The sequence below is a fragment of the Amblyomma mixtum genome, chromosome 3 (assembly GCF_055824585.1).
Source record: "Amblyomma mixtum isolate Tamu chromosome 3, ASM5582458v1, whole genome shotgun sequence".
Lineage (NCBI taxonomy): Eukaryota > Metazoa > Arthropoda > Arachnida > Ixodida > Ixodidae > Amblyomma > Amblyomma mixtum.
Window position 1 is genome coordinate 27,431,155 of NC_143014.1, and position 18,409 is coordinate 27,449,563.

General features: G+C 48.8%; 1 protein-coding gene across 1 annotated transcript in view; it reads right to left on the minus strand.

Annotated features, from left to right (window-relative positions):
- LOC149349495 (TATA-box-binding protein-like) overlaps nt 1-18,409 on the minus strand; it is a 37,457-nt gene that overhangs the window by 11,304 nt on the left and 7,744 nt on the right. Inside the window, exons 3-4 of the mRNA XM_089575460.1 lie at nt 7,072-7,211; nt 1,928-2,107 (exon numbers count right to left, since the gene is read on the minus strand). Coding sequence (XP_089431586.1) covers nt 1,928-2,107; nt 7,072-7,211 — 320 coding nt within the window. The remainder of the gene's footprint in view (nt 1-1,927; nt 2,108-7,071; nt 7,212-18,409) is intronic.

Here is an 18,409-nt window from a genome sequence, read left to right on the forward strand (position 1 = left end):
TACCGGCTCGGTGTTCCGGCGAATCCCTCTCTGCTGGTGACCGGCGCTCTCCGCTCGAACGGCGATGTCGTAAGCTTTGCTGAATGTGAGGTCCTTCTCAGCGAACAGGCGCTGCTGCAGTGACTCGTCACTCAGTCCGCACACAAATCTGTCGCGTAACATCACGTCCAAGGGAAGCATGGTGGTGTTAGCAGAAGAAGCTGCGTCTCCCTCCTGCCCGGTAGCTGTTGTCGACTGCGTTCCAAAATTGCAGTCGGCAGCGAGCTTCTTGAGCGCGGCTACGTAGGCGCTCACAGTTTCTCCTCCCAGTTGATCTCGTCGTTGGAAGCGAGCCCGGCTGTAGACCTCGGATGGCCTTGGGTCGTAGTGCTTTTGCAGCGCTTTTACGATGTCGTCGTAAGACACTGCCGCTGGTGTGCTTGGCTGAATAAGGGCGCAGACAGTATCGTAGGTCTGCTCCCCGCACAGCGTCAGCAGGTTGGCCCTCTTCAAGGCTGGGTCTGTGATGTTGTTAGCTTCAAAGTAGAACTGAAGGCGTCCAACCCACGATGACCACGATGAGCCGTTGAACTCTGGTATCTGATTGGGAAACCCTCGCGTAGCCATGGCTTGTCAATAGCGTTGCGTAGCGCGGGTCGAATCCACTTTCTCGTCGCCACTGTCGTGTCCGGTCGCTGTGTTGAATGCAGCGAAAGACGCACACGGTACTTTAAGACTTCGTTTATTTAAAGCCGATGAGGGTGCGACCAGCGTCGACCGAGGCAGGAGCCGAACTGGCCGCCCGAAGAAAGCAGGGAGCGGAGAAGCGTCCACGGGAGGGAGTGGCTTCCCAAAACAGGAGGAGGATGCGGGGGCGCACCATGGGGGGGCATCTGGCGACAGCGTGCGACGAGGGGCAAGTGGTCGTTAGGAGGAGGATGCGGGGGCGCACACACACAAAAGCAATAAGGGGACACAACACTTATCAAACTAGTGACGTCTGCATGGACTCCATGATCGCCATTCGAAGTGAATGGCGCTGTAGCGTAGCCTCTGGGATCTGCACCCAAAAAATTCGTAAACGTACCACAGTTTACTTGAGAAATCGGGCGATGATGGCGACACCTATAGTTCATTTCTGACTATTTCAACCTTACAAAAGCTGCGTTTCAATTGAAACTATTTCTGGCTATTGCTATCGTACAAAAGCTCCGTTTCAAGTGAAACTAGTGTCCTTGTTAGGACGCGATAATGTATAGACGCAAAACAATCTCAGCTTGTGCGTGTATACTCTCTGCTATTCTTTCTGTGAAACTCCACTGTCCGGAGTATCGTCCGCAATCTAAGATACCGACCTCCCTTCTTTTTCTCACAATACCTGTTTCACCGAAGAGCTCCAGACGCCCTGAGCGCGGCAGACTACCCGTGCGTCATGTCATGGAAAGTCATGGGAAGATTACCTCTGACTTCCTTACCGGGACCGACCGAAGAGGATAAAAAGTATTCCACCTTGAAAAAAATTGGCAGTGGCTTAGCTCTGGTTAAGCCTGGATATACAAGCGAAAAGCTGCAGTTATGCTGCTTGACGTTATCGCTGTCGCAGTTGGCGCACAATGCACTGGGAGCACCACGATAACGGTGTAGGCAAGCGCGTTATATAGCCCTCCTTCCGCATGCGTAGTAATTGTGGTAAACACGCGGCTGCAAGTAGCGTCATATGAGGAAGCCGAGCGCGCGCCGATGCACACTCGGTGAACACGCGCAGAGCGCGCGAACGACGGCGAAGGTCGACCACCTGCGCCTCTCCACTGACGTCACGCGGCGAACTCGCGCATGCGCAGCTGTGGCTAAAATTGATCACGGCGCACGCCAGACCCGGTGTTGACTAGCCTAGTGAAGCTTTTCGCTTCAAAAAGAGAGGTCCGAATGGTGGTGGAACAGACCGCACCTGCGAGCCCCAGTGCAGACGATCTTCCCGGACCGGAACAGCAGCGCCGTGGTGCGGGGCTCCCGGATCCGCATGATGACGGCGGCGAAGCGGCGAGGGTTGTACTCGGCGTTGCGCGCACGCAGCGCGATCTGGCGAAGGTCCAGCTGGCAGCACAGGTTCACCGTGGCCACGATGTTCCTGCGGTGGCCAAGGATGTCTCAAAAGGAAGCAGCTGCGGCTGGCCGACGCCCCGCGACGCGCGTTGCTCCGCACATTAATTTTTACAGTACGTCTGGACTTCGGTTTGGGTTGGTTTACGGGGGTTCAACGTCCCAAGGCGACTCGGGCTATAAGAGACGCAGTAGTGAAGCGCTTCGGGAATTTCGATCACCTGGGTTTTTTTTTTTTAACGTGCACTGACATCGCATAGTACACGGGCCTATAGAATTTCGCCTCCATCGAAATTTGATCGCCGCGGCCCGGATCGAACCCACGTATTTCGGATCAGCAGCCGGACACCATAACGACTGAGCCACCGCGGCGGCTGCGTGTAGACTTCGTTTTTGTCCTCCCTGCTATTAATGACTGTTTAGCCTATTTCAGTCCTACCGCTATCCAGCACCTCTGTCCACAAATTTTCCTGAACTTAGCAGTTCAGTGTTGCAAGGTTGACGCCGGAAGCGATCCTGAGCTGCAGCTTCGCGAGCACCCTTTGATATGGACGGCCTCGGCCGCATTTCGGGAGAGACGCGCAGTTTGTTTTTAAACTGGACAACCAAGGGTACTGTTGCCGTGATTTTTTTTTTCTTTAATAGGCGCCGGCACGCGGCCTTATCTGTTTGCTTGCGGCATGTAGCTGCGGGACACATGCCGAGTTGGCCCAAATTGGTTTGTTTTACCACTACGCGACAATAGATTTCGTTACCACCCATTAGAGGTGATGGCCTCATCGAACCCGGCCCCATTTCCTTTGGTATATCAACGAGTACCTCTGCACGTTGCGGTGCAGTGCCACGCCTCAACTCACTCGCTTCAAGGATTCAAGTGAAAGCTTTGTTTTTTTTTTTAGATTGTGTTGTTAAGCGCAGCATCAGCGGTCTTGCTACCAGAGTTCAGGGAACATATACGATGAGATGGCGGTCCCTTTGGCACGTTAGGGGCCCCTGATCAATGTTGACCACCGGCGCTATTTTAGCGTGCTTTGACATTGCACAGCATGCGGTACATCCCTGCATGTGCCCATTCTGAGCCCCGAGCCCGGCCTGGGCCCGCTACATTATCACTCTACTTAGGCCGAGTCTGGCCCGCCAAGCTCGACGTGAGGCCCGACCCGGCTCAGACCGGGTCAGAACGGATTTTTAGACCGTATGTGCACGTCAGTGCGATTCTTCGATCCTCTAGAGTTGGGCCATTAGCGTCAACGTAAAGGCTGGTTACCGAGATGTTCTCTATGCTCCAGATGGTAGGCGCAGACCAAGGTTGCGAACAGGGTCCAATCGTTTCAAGTAGGATAATCTTTTTAACTATATACTACGCACCCATAGTCTAGCTTAGAGCGCACCGGAGAGCAAAAGATTTGCAAAAGGCGGGCTCTATTTAGTCCCCACCGGTTTCGTGAGAGAGCTTTTATGACATTGAGGGCTTGGGAAGCTTTCTTTTTGAGATTGTTTGTGTGTGCCAGACATGTGTTTCTTGTCAAAAGTGATGCCTAAAAATTTATGTTCTCGTTTAAGTGCTAGTGCGCTTTGGGGCAAGTATAAGTTAGGATCGACCGGCAGTCCCTGTTTCAGTTAGCATATAATCGCTACTGTTTTCTTAAAGGAAATTTTAAATCTATTTCTGTCTGCCCAAGCAGCCAGCTTATTTAATGTCATTTGCATTTGTTTCTCACATCTGGATATGCTGGATGAAGTGAATTCCATTTGCAGGTCATCTATATAAACCGAACACATCATGGACTTGGCGATTATTTTAGCTAAGGATTTCATTTTTTTAATGAAGAGTGTCGTGCTTAGAATACACACCTGGGGTAAGCCATTCTGTTGGGTGAAAGTCATGGTGAGAGTTGTTCCTAGGCGGACTTGGAATGTGTGGTTAGCCGGGAAGTCATTCGAGCATTTCAGCATCCTGGCGTGAATACCTATGCCTGCTAGGCCGCGGAGGATACCGAACCTCCAGGTGGGATCATAGGCCTTCTCCGGGTCGTAGAAAACCGGGATACAATGCTCCTTGTGGATGAATGCCCGCCGGATGGTGTTTTCTAAGCGAACAAGATGATGAACTCCTTGAGCACGTAATAGCATCAAAGTTAATCGCTCACCTTGAATCACTAAACTACTTTTACCCGCACCAACATGGCTTTCGAAAGCTACTGTCATACGAAACGCAGCTCGACGAATTCACTCACGACATCCTTCAGTACATGGACAATCGCTTAGAAATTGATGCCATATTTCTCGATTTTTCTAAGGCTTTCGACCATGTATCGAATAATCATCTGCTAGCCAAGCTTGCTTCATTTGGAATCCTGCAAACATTGCTCATCTGGCTCGAGCACTTTCTGAAAGGACGCGTACAATTTACATTCGCCAGCTGTTGCAGCTCATCGCATACTGACGTCATATCAGGTGTCCCTCAGGGCGCAGGATTATCACCGTTGTTATTCTTAGTCTGCATAAATGACCTCCCAACTAACCCAAGCGCCAAACCAACTTTTTGCGAATGACTGCGTCGTTTATAACATCATACATGCCCCTGAAGACATCATTAAGCTACAAAATGATGTAGACACAATTGCAGCATCATCGTGTAAAAATTGGCACGTGCCACTTAACCTACGCAAATGCCAACTCATGTCCTTCTCTCGTAAACAAACCTCTACTACACATACCATATTAATTCAACTCCCACTGCCCGAACTACCTCTTAAAAATACCTTGGCATTCACCTGACATCATCCTTATCATGGGTCACTCCTTAATTCAATATGCTCCCAGGCCACACACACTCTTGGCTATCTGCGACGGAACCTAACATCAGCCCCACCTGAAATCAGACAACTAGCTTGTCAGACATACGTACGCCCGAAGCTCGAATACACCTCATCCATCTGGCACCCTTCGCAAGCACACCTTACAAATGAATTAGAAGCCGTTCAAAACCGAGCTGAGTGGTTTATCGTGTCATAGTACTCGCGTGATACTAGTGTCACTGCCCTAAAACGAGCCCTTTCCCTCCCAAGTCTCCAATCACGTTGCATCGTACCACGCCTATGCCTCCTCCATTCCTTTTTCTACCACCCTATTAACAGGCATACTTTGCTACAGCCGCCATCAAGAATATCCCCTTGCCAAAACCGCAGTCATCACATAGCCCTCTTGAAAGTCCGCAGGTCAGCGATGAATGATTCATTCTTTCCAGATGCAATAGCCCGATGGAATGCCCTGCCTGATAATATTGCTTCGTGCACAGATCGAGCAATTTTCCGCACTTAACTAGCGAGTCATCTGTGTCTTACGTGGTGTATTCGGCTTACCAAATAATCTTATCCTGTGCTACTGTCTCTTTTCATGATTTTTGCTTTGTTTCGTTCCTTTGCTCTTTTGTTTTGTTATTGTTGAGCTGGTATCAATATGTTGTTACACACTGTTCTTGCCCCCGCCTTATGTAATGCCCACGGGCCCTTAAGGCTTCAATAAAAGAAATGAAATTAAATGAAATCAGTGGTTGAACATGCTTTTTTAAATCCGCATTGACGCTTGTCTAGCACACGCCGGGATTCAAGTACGAAGGCCCAGTGTAATGTCGACAACACTCTCGAATGATTCTGAAATACAGCTGGTAAGGGCTATCGGTCTGTAACTGCTAGGAGTTGGTGGTTTTCCGGGTTTCAGAAAAGGTACTATGGCTGCTTTTTTCCACTGCCCAGGTATTTTCCCAGCTACCCGTATTTTATTAAAGAATTTCAACAGTGCCTCCACAGCAGCCTCGGAGAGATGGGCAAGCACAGCGTAATGCACATTATCTGGGCCTGGAGCTGTCTGTTTACCGGAAGAGAATACTCTATTTAATTCTTGCAGTGGTGTGCTGGTTGTTGTCCTCATTAATGCCCGTTCCAGAGGGAAGTTTTTGTTTTTCTGCTATTGCTTTGAGCTTCTGGAATGTGTGTGTAGTTCACCGAATTTGAGACTTCAGCAAAATGCTCGCCCATTACATTGGCTTGTGCTTCCAAGGACGGTTGTGTACGGGGTGCTGTCAGCAACGGAGATGTGAAGGGCTATGGTCACCAGAGAATTTACGAACTTGTTCCCACATTTTATTTGAGGGTATTGAACTGTTTATAGAGGACACATATTTCCTCTAGGAAGTTCTCTCTGCATCTCTACGCACGTGCTGTGTTCTAGCCTTGGCCCTCTTAAATATAAGCAAATTCTGCGCAGTGGGATACTGACGTAGAGCACCCTAAGATTTGTTCTGCTGTTTTTTTTTTTTTTGCCAATGTGCATTCTTATGTCCACCATGTCTTGCGTTTTGTCTGTGCGAGTCCTGTTTGTGGAATAGGGTCATTCCACGCGAAACGTCCCATGGACCACAAAAGCGACCACCACCGATTCTTTGGAGAAAAATTGGGCTAGTTGGCAATTATGGAATAGAGTTTTAACCAAGAATTTTTCTAGAAAAAAATTTTGTCTTATCCCTTCTTACTATCGTTCCCCCCTTTCTTTCCCTCTTCCTGCCCTCTCCCTATCCCTTGCACCGCAGCTCGAGACATTGGTTTTTTGTTGCACATTTCAGTGCTCTATCGTTAGCCTGTAATGAACTGTGTTGTCTGCTGCTTGTGTTGCGTTACTCGCGGGGCGATACTATGGCTGGCGAGCCGCCCTGAAGAGGAACGGTTCTAACAACGCCAGGCTATGCTCAGATAAAAAGGGTGCTATCCGCTCCAACACACCGCGCGAAGAAAATCGAGCCTCAACGCTACGCCATGACGGTGCCGGCCGATGTCGTAGCCGCTCATACATGGTAACTTGAATGAGCGCCGCTTGCTTTCATCCGCACTGTCGGTTAATTTGCATCGCTTCGAGCGGCTCTATTATCAACCATTCTTTGTTGGCTTGTCTGCGCTTAAGAAATTCAAGCAGGAACAAAGAAACGCACTCAACTGTAGCTGTGGTACAATACCATGGGTCCTCAATGCAGGAGCAGTAGGGGGGGTGAGGAGCACGGGATCCCCGAAAAGTGAGGACACGGATGTTCCAGCCAATGAAGACAGTGACGTCAAATGCACGGCCGCCGCCGAAGCCTGCAGTAACTCGAAAAGAAATATCGAATCCTTGAAGAATGCAGACTGTGTTTAAACTTGTAAGATTGAGACATGGTTGTTAATCTGACTTCGCTAAAAACATGCACAAAATATGCTCCTCAATATTCAGGAGTGCAAACTAAGATCGAGTCCTCTGTGAAGTTCCTGTAAACATCGATGTTAGAGGCTTTGCCTGTAGACAGCGTCCCTTTCGTTTCTAAACAACTGGCAATCCATTCGGTCAACCTAGGGAGGTGGACAGGGCGTCGTTCCATACATCTCTGCCGTCGGCACGAAATTTACTTTGAGTATGGGTACACGTATAATTGCAACTTCATTCTTTGCTTCGGTGCCGCTTCTTTTCTTAAGCGGCCTTCGTCCATCTCCTTGGAACGCTATTTGAGACTAGAAGCAGCCTTCCAGACGCGCTCCTCCGCACCCCGGCTGGCTTCTTCCAGCCCAACAGCGGGGAAGTACCCGCCCATATTGCCCCTTCCATTCTGCCTATTCTGCTCCTCAAGTACCCGCCCATATTCACTTCGTGCCGGTGGGATGGTCACTCAAGTAACTTTCGTTTCCAAGTTAACAACGCCCGATCATCTCCTTGTGAACGGCACGAAAAAGGCGCAGAAAAAGAAATGCGATTCATAGTCTATCGCGTCGCCGAGTGTAGGCGCCAACGCAAATTGCTCAGAGGCAGCGTAGCACATTAATAGATGCTGCTAGCTTCACTCTTTGAATCGATCTCGGCCAGGTTATGTACTGGTTCCCACAAAAGTTTTCGGAACACGGACAGCAGGAACAAGAGCTTAATTGCCTGGCAGTCTCTGCACTACCCCGCTGGGTCTGCGCAGTGCAACCCTCAATGTCAGTCCTCGCCTGTAGGCGGCGAGAAAATCCTTTTTTTTTTTTATTCTGAGTTCCAAACTCGTGGTCGAGAGCAGACGTAAACATGAAATGCTTTGCAGCCTCTGCGCTACGCACACTGAACTTCGTTTCAAGGCAAGGTCTCGTCTCGGCCGAACATAGCCACACGTCTTTAGCGTGGGTGCAGTGCAACGTCTCGTGCTAGGGTACCTGGGTAGACCAGTGCCGCAGATGCCGGGCGAGCATCGATTCACTCAAATTCACCCTATCTTGCGCGGAGCCGTGGCGGCATCCCTCGGCGCGGCGTGGAACCCATTGTGAACGGTGAGGGCGCTGCATATTGCTGGCGGGCGCGCGCATTACGCAAGAAGCACATCTCACATGTCGCGAGGATCGCGCGTACGCGGCACTGCCTACAGGACAGAGCATAGGCTCCAGGGTGTCGAACCGGAGCCGTATTTTTGCCCGGAACCGATACTGAGCCGAACCCATATTTTTTCGCCATCTTGAAACTGAACCCCAACCGCGGAGCGATTCAAAGGAACCGTTCCGAACCGGTTCGGGGCTCGGTTCAGCCCCGCTTTTTGAAGCGAAAAGCTTCACTATGCTAGTCAACACCGGGTCTGGCGTGCGCCGTGATCAGTTTTAGCCACAGCTGCGCATGCGCGAGTTCGCCGCGTGACGTCACTGGAGAGGCGCAGGTGGTCGGCGAAGCCGCCGCCGAGCGCGGCTCCGCCGGTCGACCTTCGCCGTCGTTAGAGTGTGCATCGGCGCGCGCTCGGCTTCCTCGTATGACGCTACTTGCTGCCCTGTGTTTACCACAGTTACTACGCATGCGGAAGGAGGGTTATATAACGCGCTTGCCTACATCGTTATCGTGGTGCTCCCAGTGCATTGTGCGCGAACTGCGACAGCCATGACGTCAAACTAAGCATAACTGCAGCTTTTCGCTTTTATATCCAGGCTTAACCAGAGCTATGCCACTGCCATTTTTTTTTGTCACCCGGTATACTTCCTTTTTTTCTTTTTCAGACAAATAGAGATGCACTAGTGCGTAGTTTTACACACTGAAGGCTGCCTGCGCTAGACAGTGCGAAAATGGCACCCAATCTATACGACAAGAAATTCAAGGAAGCCTGTGTCTGGGAAGAAACCTAAATGGCGCTTCTATAACGTGTTTTCGGCAGTTCTAGAGCACTGTACGCCAGATTGATGCGAAATCTAGGTTTTATTAGATATACCCCTTTTACATTTGCGTATGGTTTTAATGAAATTATTAGCACTGCTCTAACTCAAAGCGCCGAGTGAGAATAGTTTCCCTTACAGTTATGTACCATAAATATGTGAAACACAGGTGCAGCGAGCCAACCACGTTGTGTAACTTTTACTTTCGGAGGCATTCGTTGTCTCAGACAGCAGGTGCTACAGTTATTACTCCATTTAACGAAGTGAAGAGCAGCCACGAATTATTTTGTTAAATGGGGAAATTCGTAACGTCAAGGAAGGCCTTGACGTCAAGGAAGGCCTGTGCCTTTGAAATCTTAAACTGTAACCTAGCGGCACCCAAAAGCTACCGCGGCCGACAACCCGCGCCTGTGAGTTTGAAAAGTCCGCGAAAGCGGCCCAAATCACTTGTGCATGAAATCGCCATATGCTAAAACGATTTATTATGCGTTGCATATTGTATTGGTTTGGTTTATGGGGTTTAACGTCCCAAAGCGACTAAGGCTATGAGAGACGCCGTAGTGGAGGGCTCCGGAAATTTCGACCACCTGGGGTTCTTTAACGTGCACTGACATCGCACAGTACACGGGCCTCGAATTTCTCCTCCAAAGAAATTCAGCCGCCGCGACCGGGATCGAACCTGCGTCTTTCGGGCCAGCAGCCGAGCACCATAGCCACTAAGCCACCGCGGCGGCCGTTGCATATTGTAATCACTCAGTTCAGCCCTTGGGCGCGGCCGGGCAGCCACCATTGACCTTGAGCGCAACCACGTGACGTGACGTCACGACAGACGGAGGAAAAGCTGGGCCCCAACTCGCGCGGTCGCGCGCGGCCGCAGCCACCACCTGACTCCCGCTCCTCCCGCTAGGGGCGCTGCGCCGGCGCGTGACGTCTTGCCGAGAAAATCGAGTGCCGCCAAGCAATACCCCGCCCTCAAAAAAAAAAGACCGCGCAATATGCAACGCATTCTTGGCTTAACCAAGCTAAGCCTGGGCATCTTTATTTATTTATTTATTTATTTATTTATTTATTTATTTATTTATTTATTTATTTATTTATTTATTTATTTATTGTATACCTCAAATGCCCCTGAAAAGGGGTATTACATGAGGGGAAACAATACACAAAATGACTCTGAAATGAATGACATGGGGCTTAAAACAGAACATTTTCAATGGCTTTTTTAAAATGGACGGGGCTGGTGTGGAGTGCGGCATCGGCAGGCAGGCCATTCCAGTCTACTGCAGTCTGGGAAAAGAAGGAATGAAGGTGCGCAGTGGTGCGTGCGCGGGGGGGATAAACGGCTTTGCTGTGACTGGTGCGAGGGGACACGTGATTAGCTGGTTTTAGATCTGCGAGGGACAAGTGATAAAACTTGTGGAAAAGGATGAGTCGGCAGATTTTGCGTCGCAGCTCGAGGTCAGGCAGGTTAGCTCTTGACTTCATGGCAGTAACACTAGAATGATAAGAGTAGTCTGAATGGATGAATCTAGCTGCGCGGTTTTGCACTGATTCAAATGCTTTAGTTAGATAAGAAATGTGAGTGTCCCAAACTGCGCATGCATATTCCAGCTTGGGACGAACCAACGTTATGTAGGCGAGAGTTTTAATAGACGAAGAAGCTACTGGCAAATTACGTCGAAAGTAAGACAGGACACGATTAGCTTCATTAGTAATGGCAGTGATATGGGTGGACCAAGCAAGATCATGCGATATGTTAATTCCGAGGTACTTACATGTTGATGTCGGAGAAATAACGGAACCGCAAAGTACGTAACAAGGAGTTTGGTTAGTGCGTCGCCGATGAAAAGAAATTAACGAAGTTTTTTTCACATTCAGGGAGGTCAGATTTAGGAAAACTGTTCATGAATATTTTTGTTATAGCTAGTTGTGGTGTGTTTCTACCTAATCAGTTTTTGTCTTTGTTATGTTTTGATCTTAGTTTGTTGTGCTTAGCTCTATGCATGCCTGATCTCTGTTTCGTTGTCAATATATCCGCTGTTTTTCTAGTTTCTGTTACTTATGGAAACTTTGTACCATTGCCAAGTGCCACTTTGTTTTGTTTTTTTTTACATGGGGAGGGCAGGCCTCTGTCAGGCGCTACTAGGCGCCTTTAGCTTGCTCTCCCTTGTTTGCAGTCTCTGTACTGGCCAAACAAAATCAATAAATGAAATGAAATGAAATGAAATGTTTTGCACCAAGTTTCTATGTGTGAAAGGTCAGTTTGGAGGGCATGAGCATCGGCGTGATTGTTAATAGGACGGTAAATAATGCAATCGTCGGCAAATAGGCGAATGGAAGATGAGATGTTTGAAGCGATATCATTTATATACTGTATATTAAAAAGAGTAGGGGACCAAGGACAGTACCCTGAGGCACACCTGAAAGTACGGGAGACCTGGAAGAGGCGGTATTGTTAACATACACAAACTGCTGGCGGTTAGTTAAGAAATCACATATCCATTCATATATGTGCATATCAAGGTTATGACACGAAAGTTTTAAAAATAGCCGTTTGTGAGGAACCTTGACAAAAGTGGATTCCGCACGCGGCCTCCGCCACGTGCTAACAAAGGGAGCGCGAAGGCAACACCCCGCTGCTGCTGGCATACTTCAGTCACCCCTGAAGAAGGGACCGAGTTGGTCCCGAAACGTTGGGCAAAATTAAAATATTGGTTGGCGTCAGTTTTTCCTCTCAACTATCAAAAACCCAACCAGACGGACCTCCGTCGAAGATGTTTTCGTTCAAGCCTTTTCAAAGTCTAAAAAATTCAGGGGGCACTTTGACTGTCTAAAGTGGGTACAGGCGGAAGCGTTTTCCGCACCACCTTCGCTGTTTCTGTGGCACTGGTGGCGTCACATATAATTGAGTACTAATTACTAAGTGATGACAAATCACTAATTAATGATTAATTACTGATTAATGCCTGAATACTAATTAACTGCTAATTAATGACGCTTAAGCTTCGCCTTTAGGAGTGGAACGCGACAGCGCGTTGTAGCGCTGCCAGGGAGTCCACGGAACCCCACCACCCGTTTCGGCGGATGCCTTGCCCTTTGAACGCAACGCTTTTTGAGGAAAGGAAATGGCGCAGTAATTCTCTGTCATCTCGGTGGACACCTGAACCGCACCGTAGAGGAAGGGAGGAAGTGGGAGTGAAAGAAGATAGATAAAGAGGAGCCGTAATGAAGAAAATGAAAATTGTATTTGAGGAAAGGAAATTACGCAGTAACTGTCTCACAAAATTCAGGGGGGCACTTTTTTTACCTAAAGTGTGGTCACTGATGTGTGGTTAAGATTTTAATCTTCGCCCCTAAGAGTGGAACGCGATAGCGTCTTGCAACGCTGCCAAGGAGTCCATAGAACGCCATCGCCCATTCGGTTCTACGCCTCGCTCGTCGGTAAATTGGTTTTTGAGGAAAGGAAATGTATCTGTCTCTCATTTGTCGGTGGACACCTAAACCTCGCCGGAAGGGAATGGAGGAGGATGAGAGTGAGTGAAGACACCGTATTCACTAGACGCGCCTTTGTTCATTCCAAACCTTTGAGCTGGCATGGCGGAGTGGATAGCATGCTCGTCTTTCACGCCGAAGACCGGGGTTCGATTCCTGAGCTCGACCAATTTCTTAATCGGTTTTATTTATTTATATGGCCTGACTAGTAAAGCTAATTAGGCTAATTGGGTAATTAAGAGCATCACTATACGATCCCTTCAATTGGTTGCATGGTTACTAGCCAAAGTATAATTGGCCCTGTTTGAAATTCCCGCACTGTGACGTCACGACCGTTTCCACCAATTGAAAAGCGTGACATTTTCCGTCGACAACTGCTGCTTACAACGATGATACATTAAAGGCTTCCGCCTTAAAATATGGAATGGAAGCCAAGATGGGAAGCGCCGCCGACTGCCGAATCCTTTGCTCTGTGCAGCGGCGCAGCTTGAACAAAACCAGGGCCGTGACTTCGGCGCCCAGATGCTACTGTTGACACGTTGCGAACAAGCTGCGAGACATCGTGGGGAAAATAAGCGAGAAATGACTTTTATGCGAAGCATACTACTTTAGCTACCACTTCAGCCCTTCACCGTGGTTATGCGCCTCCAAATCACGTGATACATGACGTCACACCACGTGATACGATGACGTCACGACAGTAGAGAAACGGGGGCCCACCTCGCGCCGTCGCTGTGGTTGTGCACCTCCAAATCACGTGATACATGACGTCACATCACGTGACATGATGACGTCACGACAGTGGAGAAACGGGGGCCCACCTCGCGCCGTCGCTGTGGTTGTGAGCCTCCAAATCACGTGATACATGACGTCACACCACGTGACACGATGACGTCACGACAGTGGAGAAACGGGGGCCCACCTCGCGCCGTCGCTGTGGTTGTGCGCCTCCAAATTACGCGACACGATGATGCTTCGCATTCTCCAGGCTTAACCAAGTTAAGCCTCAGCCATTTTTTTTTTGCTCAATTATTCCCAGAAAAATTTCGTTAAATCGGATTTAGCGGTCTTTTGTTTCGTTATTTCGGGTTGCTGAGAACATCGAATACAATGGGCACTTGCCGGGGAACCAAATTTTGTTAGTTAGATCGGGAACTTCGTAAAATCGGGTTTCGTTAAAGCTTTAACTGTAAATAAAACCTCTCATGATGGCTCAGTGGTACAATAAAGACAAAAATGGCTCAGTGGCTATGGCGCTCGACTGCTGATTCCAAGGTCATGGGTTCAGTCCCGGCTATGGGGGCTGCATTTTAATGGCGGCGAAATGCAGAAACACACGTGTGCTGTGCGATGTGAGCGCACGTTGAAAAGCAACAGCTGGTCTACGTTAACCTGGAGTCCCCTACAGCGTCCATGATAGCCCCCGTGTTGCCTCGACACGTTAAACGCCAGAAATTAAGCATTTAAGAAATTAGAAATTAAGAAAATGATATACCACGCATCATTTCACATTTAAATTAACTATTGCCACTTCGTTTGGGGTACCGCAGCCAGTACACATATTAGCCATGTACTCCTCGTGCAGAAAAAGGCCATCTGTATTATTTCCTCTGCAGATTACGTAGCACATACAGCACCGTTATTTATTCTACACAATATTCCACCAGTACACAAAACGTTAGAGTATTACGTCTTGCTTCTAATGAAATCCATGACCTCCCAACATAATAAATTCCTCCTCAACTTGCATCCTGAAAACAAATTGACCAACCCATATACAGTCGAGCCGAGTCACAACGAACCTGACGGTCGCGTGTATTGCGTTCGTTGTATCCGAAGTTCACAGTAAATGGACTTCTCAGTTTACAGCCGGAAATGCGAAGTCGAATGAAACCGCCGTTTATTTCTTACAAAAGTTCTCTATGCGCGTCGGCTTATACCATATCATGGCGGTTGCCAAACCTTCAAGAGTGGTCATACTTTAGGTTCCTGGCCGCGCGGCCTCCGCGCTGAGTCGAAAAACGACGACGAAGCGGCGGTGGGCTCTCGAGGCACGCTTGTTCTGTTCTGTGTCCTGGAACCTGGCTCTACAATTAAAAGAAGGCTCCCAGTCTTGGGTTCTTCCCGACGCCTACCGTCGCGGCTCCTCTGGTCGTGACAGTATTACTAATCGTGGTTAAAGCGCAAACGGCAACACGTCGGCCTCCTCGTCATCGCCATCAGATTCTCGGCAGCCGGGCAGCGCTCATACTTCGCGTACAATGGCTTCTTCAGTGTACGAATTTGCGATGCCTGCCTCACGATTCGCACCAATGAAGGCATCTAAGGCGAAATCATACGTGCGGCCATCTTTGCATCAACAACGCGTTGGTAGAAATCCGCATGCGTCTAACCACGCGAGTGCTCAACAGTGCTCTCAGACGTTCCTATTGGTCCTAAAAGCATGCTTTACAGAAGCCATTCCTGACGCACTCTACAGTCAGTACCACCCAGATGGCTTTGCTCATTTCCACAGCAGTGAACAAAGATATCTGAACGGTAACATCGCCATCTGGTGCGTGAATTGCAATCAGCATGGGCTCGATGATGCACCAATGACAGGACATCTTGAGCGCGTGTGTTCATCCCCAAGTTAATCGATCAGGTCTTCTAGATCTTGGACTGTTTATGTGAGATGTGGAGGAAGATACAAAGAACACATTGTTACTGTTTTGTAGTTGCCAATGCTGACCGCAACCGCCTCAAGTTTTATTTTAAGTTTGATTTCTTGAGCAGGGACGACGCTTTGTAAGACAATTGCGACGCCTCCTGAGAGTCCATTTGCCAGCTCGCGATCGTGTCGAAAAGTTGAATAATGTCTCAGAATATTCACATTTTATGGACCGAGATGGTTTCCTGAAGGCAAAGCTACAGGCAACATTGGCCCTGGAATATGTGTTATGTCACTAATGCCTCAGCAGTCCTGTACAGTCCCATTGAACCAAAAAAGTCATGTTTGTATGTTTTTGGATGTGAATGGAAAGGGTTTACTTCTTTTCTGGGCCCGTTATCAGAGATCTTTCTTTTTTTCGCTCAAGAGAGCTATTCTGCCGCTGCAAAGCGGGCGGACTGGGAGTTACATCCATCACCTCAATATAGAGGTCCTGGAGGACCGCAGAGAAGCTGCGGGCGTGTGGCTTTCAGACCTCCGGCGGCGGGGGGAAGTCCTGCAGGGTGCCGACCCAAGGACCGGCACTTCCTGCTTTGGAGATGGCAGAGCAGTCTTGGCTGTCCCCGCCTGGGGCGCGGATCGCCCTGCCATAGGCTACAGTGAAAGTGGCCTGAGCAGATGCCGGAGTGCGGTGTGATGCACCGCCCCTGCGCACCACATCAGCGAAGTTTGTTTTTGCGAAGAAGTTTAAAGTGTTCTTTGCGTGGAAGAGTCGTTGTGCTTCCTTAAAAGTGATTATTTTGTTTTGTTTTCATGGTTAGCATCCTTTCTCGTTCTTCCATGAGGGACATGACATTAAACACGCGGGGTGATCACCTCCACAGTTTCCACAGGGTAGTGCTGCTGCTTCACAGTTTTCAGAAGCATGCTTTTTTGCGGCGCATTTCAAGCAAGTTTCGAGGCCACGCGGCAACTTTGCGACCCATGACGGTACATTTGGCATTTGAAGCATCTTCGCGGATTGAGAATGTGATGTCGGGCGTTTATTTTCAGGTAGCCTGCTTCTATGTACTCCGGGAATGTGCTCGAGTTGAAGTCGGAACTAGACGTTTTGTGGGCATCTCTGTCTTCCTTCCTTATTTTTATGCGATGTACATTTATAACAATCTGGTCTCTGAGACCCTCAAGCATCTCTTCCTCAGTGAGGTGGATGAAAATATGTTTCAGAAATCACACCACGGACGGTGCTCAGAAATCAGAGCGCCGTTATTGACACAGATGTCCCAGTGGGCACTAGGCTCGAAAGATTCCAGTACTGGGCAATGTCTTTGAGCTCTAATAGTAGGTCTCCGCTGGCCATTTTTTGTAGTTTGTGGTCTGGACCCAAGGTGACAGTTCTACACAGTATAACATAACATGGGCATGTCAAAAAGTCGACGTCGTCCCAGTTATACCAAACCCAAGTGCGGAGCAATGGGAGGGTCTGCTCTCTAGCGACTGCCGCGATGACCAGATCGGTTTGATACGGCGACCTCAGCTGACGGCAGCCTCCAGCGGAGCCCTGGAATAGGGGCAACCGACCGTTGCGGATGGACTCATCTTACCGCATAAAAGCACTTGTGCTAGAGCTAAATAAAGTTATCCTATCCTATACTAGGCACTGAGAGACTAAGAAAGGGGACATAGTTTTTGCAGTTTTTTTTTCTTTTTCTTCACTACGAAGAACATGATACTTGGGGATTTTTTTTTTTTTGCTTTTTGGAAAAAATCAGCTGTGACTTCGGTCCGCACTCTTTGGAATGAGATCATTTTGTGTAGGAGGTGGAGCCATATAATATGCATGTTTTTCGGCTACGGTGCCAGCCACCCATCATGGAGCCCAACGAGGAGACGGGACAGGAACTTGCAAGCAAATCCTGCCCACGCCAGCTGTACAGCTTAACTATAACCCCATATGAGTGACTCAGGGCAGTTGCCCCCCACCAGGTTAGCCTTAAAGGTCCAGACAATCGTCCCTGGCTCGACCACCAGGATCCTCATTTCCTCGGACATGGCACTGCCACAGACGGCCGAATGTGGGTGCTCGGGGTCTGTGGTGTCGCACTGCACACATAAACATCTGCTTTAACAGATGCCCACTACGGGGTACACACACTCCTGTATGACACAACCCGGAACGCTGTATGACGAACGGTTGTCCCACACTTTTAATATGAAAGTCGGAGAAGGCAAACAATTGAAGGTGCATATGTCATCGGTTCGAATCCCTGTCGCAAGCTAACCTCCAACTTGACTACCACATGTAAGCTATATGCAACGAGAAATGTTATGACACCACATGTTATGAAAGGTGTCTGTCTCTATACCAGATGTTTCAGGGAAGGCGATCACTAATTTTCAAAAATAGAGTTTTTGACGTAAAGAGAAGCTTTTTGCGGCATAGTATTACCAGTGTCAGCGGACGTCAAAAAACAGGCGAGTCATGCTAACTAGTAAAGTGATTAGCTAAATTCTAATAATTAACTTTCTAACTATTACCGGTAGGCACCTCATTGAGATTACAGATTTGTAGCCAGCCGTTAGCAATAGCCATATCAGCTTGCAGAATTCCGGAAACACGATTACCCTCGCCTCTGCGGCTCGACAAAATTTGGCTACATCCTTTGCATCGGGTGAGGGAGTTCTCGAAACGCCTCCTCTCTGGACTGTGGGAAACCGGTTCCACCGCCGCTTCCACCGTGCTATAGCGAGGCGCTCATGACAGTTCAGTGAACAATATGGCAGCGCCAAGGGAGCCCTTAATTGCAAAGATTGCAAAGGTCTTGCTTTCGAAAGGCATGCAGGCAAAGCAACCCCTCCATTGCGCGTAACTAGTCGAAATAGCCAGATTGTGTCGCTGAGGGTAATCGCGTTTCCGAAATTCCAAAAGCTGCTATGGATTTATTTTTATTGCAGCGAAAGCTACGCTAGGCTAGCAGAAGCGCATTTCGCGGAGCCGGGCAAA